This window comes from Lutra lutra, chromosome 11, assembly GCF_902655055.1.
Source record: "Lutra lutra chromosome 11, mLutLut1.2, whole genome shotgun sequence".
NCBI lineage: Eukaryota > Metazoa > Chordata > Mammalia > Carnivora > Mustelidae > Lutra > Lutra lutra.
This window is the reverse complement of record NC_062288.1, coordinates 17,739,377-17,753,844: the sequence shown is the minus strand read 5'-3', so window position 1 is coordinate 17,753,844 and position 14,468 is coordinate 17,739,377. Positions and strand designations below refer to the sequence as shown.

At 36.3% G+C, this 14,468-nt stretch overlaps 1 protein-coding gene across 1 annotated transcript in view; it reads right to left on the bottom strand.

Moving 5' to 3' along the window:
* COG5 (component of oligomeric golgi complex 5) overlaps nucleotides 1–14,468 on the bottom strand; it is a 282,131-nt gene that overhangs the window by 47,102 nt on the left and 220,561 nt on the right. Inside the window, exon 14 of the mRNA XM_047694095.1 lies at nucleotides 14,144–14,243. Within this exon, the coding sequence (XP_047550051.1) occupies nucleotides 14,144–14,243 (100 nt within the window). The remainder of the gene's footprint in view (nucleotides 1–14,143; nucleotides 14,244–14,468) is intronic.

The following is a 14,468-nucleotide window of genomic DNA, read 5'->3' as shown; positions in this document are numbered from 1 at the left end:
ATAAGGATCAAATATGTACTGGCTGCTACATTCTTAAAGGGTCTCATGACTGCCTGCACACTTAATGTTAATATCAAGCTGCATGATAAGCACTACAGAAATCTTGCTAAAGTAGTTTTATGAGTGGAAATTTGAAGAAGACATTTATGATCTAATACTCCTTGTCCTCTCCCCCTTGAGCACTAAGCATATAACCATCAGCTTCATAGAGCAAAAAGCGCAGCTCTTTCTGCCCATAAGTCCTATCCCTGTGCTATAAGAAAAGCACCTTTTTGCACCAAAAATGTCTCAAGAGTTCATTCTTGAACGTCTGCTTGTGAACCCACATCGCTTATGGTTTAGGCGTATCACACAAGGTCAAACTTATTGGTTCTGCGCAAACTGAGAAACGTCAGGGGTCAGTTTAGTCTATTTACAGTTATTGTGATCAGTGATATATTTGAAATCCATCTTACTATGTAATTCTCATATGATTTTCTTTCATTTTTACTCCATTCACTTCTCAGCCTTTTATTGAACTGATACTTTCCTCTTTTACCCATTTTCCCATCAGTTCATTTAAAAGTTATACATTCTATTTCCACTCTTTCAGTGGTCATAATTAAATTATTAAAGTTCATATTCAACTTAAGCCAAAATATCTATGGCTTTACAGTCCTCCCAAATAATGTAAGCATTTTAGAATGCTTTAAAATTCATTACCCCTTCTCCTCATTTCAAACTTTAATGTGGAGAAAGTATTTCAGTTCTACCTTGTTTATATATTCATAATTATTCACTATTATTCATTATCTTATGCAATTAAGGCTCGGATTTACCTACATATTTACCAGTTGCTTACGCTTACTCTTACTTCTTGCATTTCGATCCTTCCTTCTGGGTTAGATTTCCTCTTCTGTCCAACTACTAAATGGCTTCCCTTTCAGAGTGAAGGCCAAGGCCAAACCCCCTACTATATCCCTGCAAGGGCTAGCGTGATCTGGAGTTAAGGTTACAGAGTTTCAAGGATATCAGATTGGGTCAGGGGAATTCCAGGAACACACGAGCATTTAGCCAGTCTCTAGTCTCTCAGTATTCCGGAATACAGGCACATAACAAGGCCGAAGAAGCAGGGTCCTTAAAACCAGAGACTCTGGGTCGAAGGTGCCACTTTATGTGTAACAGATTCGAGAGCACAAACTGCTTCAAGAGCTACCAGGCTTCTGCTGGCTTTTAAGCCACTTGTTCCTCTCCCCTCAGCCCCACTCGGTGTGATCAGTCCCTCTGGGTGCGAATTCAATTATTTCTTCTGCAAGTTAAAAACCTGCATATGGTAAAAAGTGAAACAGAACTAACTTAAAAGTATAAACTAAAAGCCAAGTGTTCTCTCTCCGCATCTTTAGTCCCACTCTCCAAAGTTACACACTAACAGTTTCTTGTTGTGACCTTCCAGGAAAAAAAAAAAGAGAGAAAGAAAAAAGAAAAAGCATAAAACAGCATTTAGTTATATTATCTGTTTTATTTATAGGTGGGACTGCTAAATGTACTATTTTCACCTTCTTTTTCTAGCTTCATAATATGTCTTAGAGAGTTTTCCGTATTAGCACATAGAAGTCTTCACAAGACTACTCCCTATTTCCCTCACTAGTTTATAACCAAGCTTTCAAACTATCAATATTTTCTTGAAGCATTTTCCACAGATTCTTGAGAGAAAAAGGAAGGGAATCTGAATTCCCGAGTTCAATATTCCTTGTCATTAATGTAAATCTTTGATGGCTACCAGAATGATTATAATTAGAAATTCAATTTCCCAACTAAACAGGGTTCTCAGCAAAGAGAGTGGCCACATGTATTTTACGAAAGTAAAAATAAATCTACACCCAAGAAAAGATGCCATACACCCACACATGCGTGCATGTGTGTCCATGCACAAGTACATACACACACACACACTCTCACATTCCTTTATTTTCTCCAAACTTCCAAATGTACAGCATATTATATACAGTGTTGGTTAGTCTATTTTAGGAAGTTCTTAGATATTTAAACTGGGGAGAGGTGGGTGGTTGGTGAAATCAAGAAGAAAAAGAGGCATTTTTACTTTTCCTGATCTGTCCTTTTTTACTTTTTTTCTAAGATTAGTTTATTCAATATTAGAGATACACTAAACATCTAAAATTTATAAAAGCTCCATATTCTTCCAAGTCCTAAGGACTAAATGAGTATCCTCCTATAAAACAAGAATACACCTATGTGCCACCTCTACACATACCTTTATAGTTTTTTAAAGGTACTTTTAATTGAAATATAAAATCGAGATACAAATGTATACATACAGATAAATGAGTCATCACAAATCATAAACTCTTGTAACCACAGACAAAAAATTTAAGTATTACTAGTGCTCCAAAAACCCTTCCTTGTAGTCCCAACTCAATCATCTCTTTCCTCCTATAAAGTAACTTCTTTATACAAATGGAATCATTGGGACATAATATTTCATACACAATAACTATGTACATGTTTATATTTTGTTCAACATTGTTTGTCAGATTCATCCACGTAGGAATGTATGTAAGCTGTATTTTGTTCATTCTTCAGGATTGTACACTATTTCACTGATGAATATCTCAGCATTTATGTATCTGTTTTAGTGTTGATGGACGTTCGGGCTGTTTCTGTTAAGGCTATTACAAATAACGCTGTTCTACATGTCTCATGTTGTATATGTACGGGTATTTCTTTTTTTTTTAAGATTTTATTTATTTGAGGGGGTACAGAGGAAGAGGGAGATGCGAGCTCCCTCCCTAGCAGGGATCCCAATGTGGGGTTCGATCCCGGGATCCAGGATCACGACCTGAGTCGAAGGCAGACTCAACCTCGTGAGCCACTCAGGTGCTCCCATGTAAGGGTATTTCTACTAGGTTTCCCCTTTCACATTTAGATTTAAATTGTACCTAAAATTGATTTTTGCCTCTTGGTGAGAGCTAACTTTCATTTTTTTCCACAAGGCTATCAAACAAACTCATCATCACTTACTGAAAAGACCATCCTTTTCCCACTGTTCTCTTCTGCATCTTTGTCACACAGCAAGTGACTGTATACATGTGGGGCTGTTTCTCTTTCAATGTATTTCTCTATCCTTGTGCTAAAACTTCACCATCTTAATTACTGTATGTTTCTAGTGGATCCTGATATTAGCAGAACAAATATTTCTGCATTGGTAAGAAGTATATTGTTACACTGAACTTATAGGTCAATTTTGGAAGAACAGACAGGTTTATTATACTGAGCCATCCGACCTATGAAGAGAGTATATGCCATCATTTATTTACTCCTTTAATTTCTCTCAATATGATTTAGAGTTTTTGGTATAGTCTTGCCCATGTTTTCTCAAATTATTCACAGAAACGTTATTTTCTGAAGCTATTATAAATAATGCTTTAAAAAAAATAAATTCTGTGTTCTGTTTGTAGCTGCTATACCGAAACAGTTGGTTTCCAGATAACTTGTGTATGAATGAGCTCAGAACATGCCACTACAAAATATGCTGCTCTGGTGTATTATTTTGAGTTGAAGTCACTGAAAAACAGCAGGTATGTCAGAATGGCTTTCTCTGAACCTGCCATATCTGCTTAAAGGCAGGTCTCCCAAAAGGAACTCAATTGTCATAAATTCTCTCCCTAAAATTTCATCAACCAGGGAAGACTGAGTCTTATCACAGGACAGAAAATAGGAAGTGGCCATCACACCCACACAAGTTTTGTCACAAACTGTATCTTCTATTTTTCCAAGGGCCTGATCAACTTTCTAAAAATCATTCATTGTACCCAAATAGCTCATATCCCCTCTTCTTCTTTTTCCCCTATTAAGACATTATAGTTTGCAAATAACACATATGGGGAGGTTTTCTAGATACAGTTATGTTATTTCAGGAGAAAGGATTATAGACCTCTTTGAAATAAATAAAGGATTATAGACCTCTTTGAAATAAATCATGTTTTCCCAGAAAAAATTCACATGTCATAACATTTGACAGTTTCCTGGGGTTCACAGATGCCCTGAAGCCTCTTCACCCACCTTCTAGATTAACAATTCCTACCCTAAGATATTGAAAAATGATTTTAAAAAGAGATTGTCTGAGAAAAAAAAAGATTTTCTTGATTCCTATTACAGAACATTTTCCATACCATTTTTTTAGGTATGTCTCAGAAAATATTCTAAATGGGCACAACTTCCTACTAGTGAGTTGAGTAAAAGTTGCCTAGAAGTGCGCTATTGCTTAATATAGTAAAGGATAGTTAAAAAAAATAATCAGTCCTCTAAGATGTAAGGTTTTTTATATTTAAATGCAGCAAACTTTAGTTAGCATCCCCAATTTTTTTTTTAAAAGATTTATGTATTTATTTATTTGACAGAGATCACAAGTAGGCAGAGAGGCAGGCAGAGAGAGGGAGAGGAGGAAGCAGGCTCCCTGCTGAGCAGAGAGCCTGACTCGGGGCTCGATCCCAGTACCCTGGGATCATGACCTGAGCTGAAGGCAGAGGCTTTAACCCACTGAGCCACCCAGGCGCCCCAGCATCCCAATTTTTAAAGGAAGTATTTTTTTTTTTTAAGATTTTATTTATTTATTTGTCAGAGAGAGAGAGGGAGAGAGAGCAAGCACAGGCAGACAGAATGGCAGGCAGAGGCAGAGGGAGAAGCAGGCTCCCCGCCAAGCAAGGAGCCCGATGTGGGACTCGATCCCAGGACACTGGGATCATGACCTGAGCCGAAGGCAGCTGCTTAACCAACTGAGCCACCCAGGCGTCCCTAAAGGAAGTATTTTTATGTTTTTTCCTCTTCCTCTCTCTGATTATCCCAAGTGTCTGGGGGGTTTTAGAGTAGCCCTTTCAACCATGCCTCGCCCCACCACTACCGCCACTGTTCTCCAATTCACAATCATATCTAATGCTTATGGCTCAGAAACCCCATCACACTGGCACACTGCAGATCCAATTCCTGCATGTGTTTTGGCCTGGGTCCATTTACCAGGCAATCTCACCTCATGTGATACGAGGCTGGTAATTACAGCAGCCCTAAGAGGTAAATGTAGGTTTTCTTTCTTATTTGTGAATATGGCTAGAACTTTACTGTTACGCATTATCAGTACGTCTGAGTGTGCTTGGATAGGAGGGTGCTCTGAATCAAAGCCTAAACTTGACTAAATGCTGGCAATTTTCTCTCTCAGAAACATACTTCCATAGAGCATAATTTTGAAGCATTCCTTAGGGAATTAAATTATATTCCAAAACCCTGGAACAGGGATGAGAATAAAAACTTTTTGATCATTAATATGCTTGAAAAGAGGTAAAAGCTCTAGAGGAATGACACTTCTAATTCCTGTAAAAATGGACCAGGTAATTCAAACTAGTTCTGTTAATGAGAGTGCCTTGAAAAAGTGAATAATATCTTTAAAAATCTTCATGGTATCAAAGAGCTAATATGACAGAAAAAATTATGAGGCAAGATTCAATTGCCCAAATTTCTTTTCAAGTCCCTAACTACTACTTCTATTTCCTGGAATTAGTATCTATTCTATTACTCAGAGATTTCAGAAAGTCCACATTCTGAAATTAAGTTAAAAATAAATTAAATAAATAAATAAATAAATATTTTGTAATGAAAGAAATGAAGAAAACATAGAAGAAGAAAAATATTTATTTGAATATTATATACTGTAGCAATGAAAACAGGTTTAGGGCAATAAAGATTAGAAATTGTGGGGTGCCTGGGTGGCTCAGTAGGTTAAGCCTCTGCCTTCAGCTCAGGTCATGATCTAAGGGTCCTGGGATCAAGCCCCGCATCGGGCTCTCTGCTCGGCAGAGAGCCTGCTTCCCCTTCTCTCTCTGCCTGCCTCCCCTTCTCTCTCTGCCTGCCTCTCTGCCTACATGTGATCTCTCTGTCAAATAAATAAATAAAATCTTTTTAAAAAAATGTGATAAGGGGTCAAAATACTTATCATCAAATGAAGTATACAGAAAAAGGCTCATACGTTTTTTAAAGTAATATTCACATTAATTAAAATCATTAAGTGAATTATGATAGTAATAAATTTCTATCTTTTGGCTATGAAATTGATACTGAATGCCATAAAAACTTAATACACACTTGGGAGAAGATATTTGCCAATCATGTATCATAAGAGGTTAATATCCTGTATATATTAAGAACTCCTACAACCCAACAGCAAAAACAAAAAATCCAATTAGAGATTAGATCTGAATAGACAACCACAATGATATTATGGTATCTCATACTGGATGGTTATGGAATGGTTAGTATCAAATGGAATGGTTAGTTATCAAAAAAGACAAAAAATATAATAAGTGTCAGTGAGAATATGAAGAAAAAGCAACTGTTGGGCACTGCTGTTGGGAATATAAATTGGTGCAGCCCCTATGGAAAACATTATGGAGCTTTCTCAAAAACTTAAAAATAGAACTATCATATGGATCTACTTCTACTTCTAATTCAACTTCTGGGTATTTACCCAAAGAAAATCACTATTTTTTTTTTTTTAAGGTTTTTAAATTTACTTGACAGAAGAGACACACAGCGAGAGAGGGAACACAAGCAGGAGGAGTGGGAGAGGGAGAAGCAGGCTTCCCGCCAAGCAGGGAGCCTGATGCAGAGCTTTGTCCCAGGAGCCTGGGATCATGACCTGACCTGAAGGCAGACACTTAATGACTGAGCCACCCAGGCACCCCCGAAATCACTATCTTGAAAAGATACCTACACTCCTATGTTCCTTGCAGTATCGTTTACACTAGCGAAGACATGGAAACAACCTAAATGCCCACAAATGGATGACTGGATAAAGAAATTTGAGATGTGTATAAATATATGTGTGTACACACACACACACACACTTAAGTATACATATACACATATTCATACATACATCACATATATACATGCATACATACATATACACAATGGGATAATATTCAGCCATTAAAAGAGGAAGGAAATCCTGCCATTTGTGACAACATGGGTGGACCTTAAGGGCATTATGCTAAATCAAGTAAGCCAGATAGAGAGTCAATACTGCAATGTATCACTTCTATGTGGAATATTTTAAAAAGAACTTAGATACAAAGAACAGACTGGTTTTTGCTAGAGGCAGGGGGTAGGGGAAATGTGGATGAAAATGGTAAAAAAATAAAAAACTCTATCATAAGATAAGTAAGTACTGGGAATATAATGTATAACAGGGGACTACAGTTAACAATACTGTATTGAATACTGAAAACTACTAAAAGACTAAACCTTGAAAATCCTCACCACAACAGGGATGCCTGGCTGGCTCAGTTGAAAAAGCATGTGACTCTTGATCCTGGGGTCATGAGTTCAAGCCCCACACTGGGTGTACAGATGACTTTAAACAAACAAACAAACAAACTTGAAAAAAAGTTCTCACCACAAGAAAAAGAAATTAGGGGCACCTCGGTGGTACAGCTGGCTAAGCATCAGACTCTTGGTTTCATATCAGGTAGTGATGTCAGGGTCACTGAGTTCAAGCTCCGTATCAGGCGGGGAGTCAGCTTAACTTTCTCTCTCTCCACCTACTCTTTTCTCTCGCTCTCTAAAAAAAAAAAAATCTATCTATCTGTCTAGATAGATATATATATCTGTAGCTTTAAAAAATTATGTTGTGCACCTTGTGCAGCTAAAAATAATACAGCTGACTCTTGAACAACATGGGTTTGAACTGTGCAGTTCCACTAACACATGCATTTTTTCCAATAAATACAATATAGTATTATAAATGTATCTTCCCTGTGATTTTCTTAATAATACTTTCTTTTCTCTAATTTATATTAAGACTAGTATATGATACATATGACATATAAAATATGTGTTGACTGTTTAGTGTTATTTGTAAGGATTCTGGTCAACAGTAGGGCTACTAAGTAGTTATGTTTTTAGGGAGTTATATGCAGATTTTCAACTCCATTTTTAATAGCTCAAAAAATATACATACACCTATAAATAGGTATTTTAATTTAATACATACTGACAGGATTCAAGTAGGGGGATTAAGGAATAAAAAGAAAAGTTCATGAGCTCTGTCTTGTTATTGCCATGTTCTTAATTTGGCTTTGTGACAGATGGCATGATTGGTCCCAAGCCTCCATCCCTGTCTGCATCCACATCCTCTGCAGTTTAATACTGCACTGTGGTTGGGTTATTTTGGTGAGCCAGACTTTTGGGAATATTTTCTCTTGTGTGCTTCTGCCTTCATCATAGGATTAAGCCCACGAGAGCCTGCTGCAGAAGACAAGACATGCAGAACAGAGAAGTGTATTTAACTCTGGTCGAAGTCAGCCTCCGTCAGCAGCCAGCCTGTTGTGAGTAAACCCAACCAAGATAAGCAAAGTCACTTAGTGCCCTCCACCTGCCTGGGGAAGTATGAGCATTCAGCGTGTACGGTATGCCATCCAGGTGATGTGGTTGTCTGTCAGGCAATGTTCTCAGGGCAACAGATAATACACACACTTTGCAGGCTTTAGTCAGCAACTTTGCATTTTTTACTTTCTTGGGAAAATACCGCCTAATGATAATAACTTTTTTTTTTTTTATTATGCTCAGTTAGCCAGCAGACAATAACCATTATTTGACATTTTCCTCTGTCTTCACTCTGGCCTGCTGAATCTTCGTCTAACATGACCATTTACTACTGACCTGGCAGAGCACACAGAAAATCAAGCTCTCACAAGTCTGGGAAGCAAGTCAGAAAACGATCTCAAAGGAAAGGAGGAGTGATCCTAAAGTAGTTCAATGCAAGAATGGAGGTACGAAATAGAGGAAGGCTATCTAAGCATCAAGACAGTAGGTAAGCCAAAGGGCTCAGTCTGTTTGTATTACAGCTAAAGTGCCTTTGGGCTGAAGAATCTACTGATATGTTTTATATCTTTGCACTTAATATAAAAACTCTTTCAAGTTATTTTTAAAAACCTTTTATTATTTTAATGTTAATAAAATAGATTATTACCATATGATACTATACGGAGCAGCATCCAGGTCAATGACATTTAAATCTGCATTAAATAATCTGTTTAAAAAAGTTGAACCCACGTATCTCTCTATCATCAGTTAAATATCACACATGTAGGTTTTCTTCCACTATGGGGATGTCAAGTCTCCAAATTGCTTAAGAAATTACACAAAGAATAAAGGGTATATTTACAAAGCTTTAAAAAAAACAAAACAAAACCCAAAACCCTACTGCCATCTAGTACTATCAACCTCAAACACAGCTACTGACCTGCATTAAAGCTGAAACCGCCCCTTAAATGTCATTCCTATTATTGTTTCCATTTAAATGGTCTGCAACCTAATTAAATGCCAATCTACTTTCTCACAGTTTATAACAGTTGACATTTACACCAAGATTCTAGATGTCATCCCCTGAAACCATCAGATAATACTTACTGTTGGTCCATGTCCTCACAGTTTACCTTTTAAAAGGACTACTTACTAGTGTATTTGACATCACAAGTTTATAAGCCTGTAAGGGTTTATAAAGTACCACAATTACTCTCTCACATACTAATATTTTAATTTCATTTTAATATACAGAGGACAAGGAAAACATTGATTCAAACTTAAAATAGCAAGGTCTAGTGACATTTTCTTCTAAAGGTCACATTTCAGAACTATACAAACAAATTACAAATACATAACCATTAAACAATCAGTTTGCTCAGTTCAGTCATAAACTATAATATCTATACCCACAGGTATGTATTTTGAACATAAAATTCTACTTAGCAAATTAATTGTAACTTCACAACTGCTATCAAAACAAGTGAATAAGAACTTTTAAATAAAGACAGTCTAAAAAGCACGCCTCTCCTTTTCACAAAAGGGCACCTAAGATGCTGATATTCACATTATACACTAAATTAAATACATACTAGAGGCGGTAAACCCTTACTGGTTATAACTCACATATGAGAATTCAAGGTTAAATCCCTGTTTCTCTAAACTAAACTACTAAACTAAGTATCTGCTACGCTCTGAATGTTTGCACCCTTCCCACTCACTCCACCCCAGATCTATACCTTGAAACCTAACGCCCAAGGAGATGGGGTCTTTGGGAGGTGATTAGGTCACGAGAGTGAAGCACTCATGAATGGGATTTATACCCTTAAAAAATAAGTTTGAAAAAGCCCCCTTGCCCCTCTGGCCTGTGAGATTTCATGGAAAAGGTAGGTAGCCATCAGTGAACGAGTAAATGGGCTCTCACCAGACATCAAATCTGCTGGCGCCCTGATCTTGGACTCTGAAGGCTCCAGAACTGTGAGTAATACATCAATGTTATTTGTAAGTCACCCAGTTCGTATCATATTGTTATGGACCAAGGCACTATCTGTTAAGACTACAGAAGTTAAATAAACTATAACACACACATAAAATATATCATGCATGTATTAAAGTAGATTTAGATCTCTATCTCATATTGTAAAGTAAATCACAAAAACAATCCTACTTTTCGCAAATAAAAAACAATGTAGCTATGTTGAGGTATGATACAGTTTAAAGCTTGTTCTAGAGTCAAATCTGAATTTAACTGCTAGTTGCAACACTTGCTAGCTTTCTACTTTCAGCATCTGTTTTGGGCATGCTATTAACTCTTCTTGGTCTCAGTTTCTCCCCTCTGTGGTGGCAGATATTGATCCTTCCATTTCACAGGATTGTTGCGAAGTAAATGAGATAAGATACATAAATGGCTTGACATAACCCAAGCCACTATAAAATGTTTAATAATTGTTATTTTCATGGCCATTCCCTAACCTCAAGAAATAAATTCTCTGTGACCATTTAAGAGTCAGAAAAAAGAACTTAAGAATTTGTCCCTACAGAGTTCGTATGACCTGTCCCTAGGTTTGTATGACATATAACTTTGGTGATTAATAAAAGAAAAGCCTTAGGGGCGCCTGGCTGGCTCAGTGGGTTAAAGCCTCAGGTTTGGCTCAGGTCATGATCCCAGGGTCCTGGGATGGAGCCCTGCATCGGGCTCTCTGCTTGGCAGGAAGTCTGCTTCGCTTCCTCTCTTTCTCTGCGTGCCTCTCTGCCTACTTGTGATCTCTATCAAATAAATAAAACCTTTAACAAAAATAATAATAGAAAAGCCTAGAAAAACTAACACATATGTAATGATAAAATTATTTCAGATTATAAGCATATACATGTACTACATACATATAATTTATATGTCATACTCCACTATATCCTAGAATATTAAAATAATGAAGTTGAAAAGAAATAATACTGCTTTTCTAAGTCTGTGGAAGAATTTATCTAAATACACATAGTGATTGAGATGACCACAAAAATGGTCCATAGAAGGGATCAACTTGAAAAATCCTATTAATTCCTGATAGGAATTAAAGGTACAGTTAAGTATATGAAAATGATCTGATACCCAACAAACCTGCACAACTGACCTTTAGCGAAATAAATTTAGGATTCTGGAAAGCTGTTCATTCTACATCTCAGGTTCTATATTTTCAAGTCCCCCCTTTTGAAAACATATTTGTCTTGAAAATTCCAGCTTTCCTTCATCTCACTGCTTGGATATTCCATTAAGGATCTGATTTCTGTCACTTTCCAACCTTGTGGACTTACATTTTTCATCTATAAAAAGAATCCTCCGTTTATAGAAATATGTCATACCATATTTCAAGTCAACATTTCCATTTACAGATAAAGTAGCTATTCTACTTCAAATTCTGTTTCAAGTCTTTCTCCCACCAAAGGAGGAGGCTATCTTCCTCTGAATGTTTTTAGTTAAATAAGTCTAAAAGAACAGGAATACAGCAAGATCAAAGAATAAACCCAACAAATTTAAAAACATAAAGGAGTAACAGAAATAGTACAATTAGACCAAAATAAGAGATGTATACTAAAATATTACTTGAGTCCTTAATCAATACTATATTTTAAAAATAAAGCATATGATGTTTTTTCTACACTTAATGCTTAGGATCTCTTTAGGCACTAAAGTCAAAGTTGAAAATGACTTTCTGGTTAGCCTTCAGCATTATAAGTTTCGTAAGCCTGAGTAATTTAGGGTCATAGACCCTCTGACCACCAGTACCAATTCAGTCAAATGTTTGTTGATACATTTTCATTTTGGCAAAGGCTTTTACCATTAGTGTCTTTTTTTTTTTTTTAAAGATTTTTATTTATTTGACAGAGAGCAAGAGCAAGCACAAGCAGGGAGAATGGCAGGCAGAGGAAGAGGGAGAAGCATCCCCCCTGCTTGGCAGGGAGACCGACACAAGGCTCAATTCCAGGACCCCAGGATCATGACCTGAGCCGAAGACAGACACTTAACCAACTGAGCCACCCAGATGCCCCTACCATTAGTGTCTTAACTGAAGTTACATTTACCACATTGGTACCACGTTACCATTACCACTACCACCTTCTGCAGCAGAAAAGCAAAATATTTTCTATGCATATGCTTGTTCTTCCTTATGATATTGTTCTCAGGTGGGACCATCAAATGATTTTTTTCTCCTGACATTTTCAGTAATTACACAGATTCTACAGGATATTAACACTGAAATTCATTTATAGCAACAAACCATGTTTTTAAAAGCAATGAACATCATAAAAAAGCTTCTATTAAAAAGTTTGAGAGAAAAATAGTCATTTAATTACCTACAAAGAGCTACCATGGTCTGTGTAGGGCCAGTTTTCAATAAACAAAGTTTTAAAAAGCTGCTTCTAAATTGCTTGTCAAGGCTACAAGAACAACTGAATGGAAAACAGCATATTAGTAGGCAAACAAAATGTGGCCATCCAATGGAACTGAAAGTCTTATGATATTACTATTCCCACCAAGGATCATTTTATGCAAATTCCTTCAGTTCAATTTGTCATCAGCCTACACTAAAAATCATTCCCAAACCAACTAGAACTACCAGGATATAGGTAAAACCACATTACTTCATTTTATGATGTTTCATTTGGGAGCAGTCAGAGAGGCTAAAGTGAAAACATGGTTGGGTCACTCCTATAAAGACAGTAGAGATTTTGGCACATTCTTTAAAATTCATCTATCAGCACAGCTGAAAATATACTAGAGCCTTGTTCCTTGGGTTCAGTTAGAATTCAAAGTATATACTAGTTAGATATATACGAGTATATAAAGTACATATATACTAGTTAAACATGTGTGCTTAACTTTAAAACATTAACGCACAGAATTAGGATTATAGTTCAGCTAATTACCCAATATTTTAAATATAAATAATTTTTTAAAAAGATGTTATTTATTTATTTATTTGACAGAAAGAGATCACAAGTAGGCAGAGAGGCAGGCAGAGAGAGAGAGAGATGAGGAAGCAGGCTTCCTGCTGAGCAGAGAGCCCAATGTGGGACTCAATCCCAGGACCCTGAGATCGTGACCTCAGCCAAAGGCAGAGGCTTAACCCACTGAGCCACCCAGGCGTCCTAAATATAAATGATTTTTTAAATAAAATTATTTGAGAGTTAAACTTCCATGTTGTAGGGTTAAAAGCTTTCAAAAGTAAATCAACATTTTTTATCATAATTTTAAGCACTTCATTTTCTCTAGCCATTTTTTAATAGTTCAAGTCAATTTCACGATTCACAATTTCACAACAGGTAACTGCATGAATGATATCTGGGGTAAGTGGTCACAACACGAGAATTTTGATCAATCTGAGATAATTAATTATATATACATATAAAATATATAAAACAATTATTTTTTATAATTTATATAATTATACAATTATTAATAAATAATAATTACTATAATATAGAATTAATTTTTTATAATATGCATAAAACAATTACATATATATATAAAAATTGGGCCATAAGGTGGTACAGGCATTTTTTCCCTAAAAGCCTTAGAAAACCTTCCTGCATTCTAAAAGCATAACAATGGTCAGAGGGCCATTTTCCAGATAGATTTAACTTTTGGGAGGGGTCAGTTCACGAGAAAGTTTCAAAATTTCTATTAAGTAAAACCACCAGTAAATTAAAATTCAGTCAATTCAATATTGACACTTAAGAGTCAAGTAAAATCAGCAATTTTAAACAAAATCTCTAGTGCTGACATAAGGGCATCACTTACAAGCTGCTCTGATTTTACACCATACAACTGGACCGTCTTTGCCACGTTTTTTGACACAGCTAATGTGAGGTCTGCATCTACAGCGGCTACATTTAGTTCACTGCAGAAAACAAAAACAGACTTTAATTATTAGCAACACAGTTCATCAACAAAGTAGAGAACAACATATAAACTTAAACCTAATAAGCAATGTAGTGATTCTTTTTATAGATTTCACTGATTGCTTCCAAGAATTGGTTGCATTGTTTCTTTTTTCCTCCTAAATCGGCATTAGGGAAAAGTGCTTTGAGATGGCTTGGTTAATGACCAGTTTCTCATTAATAAA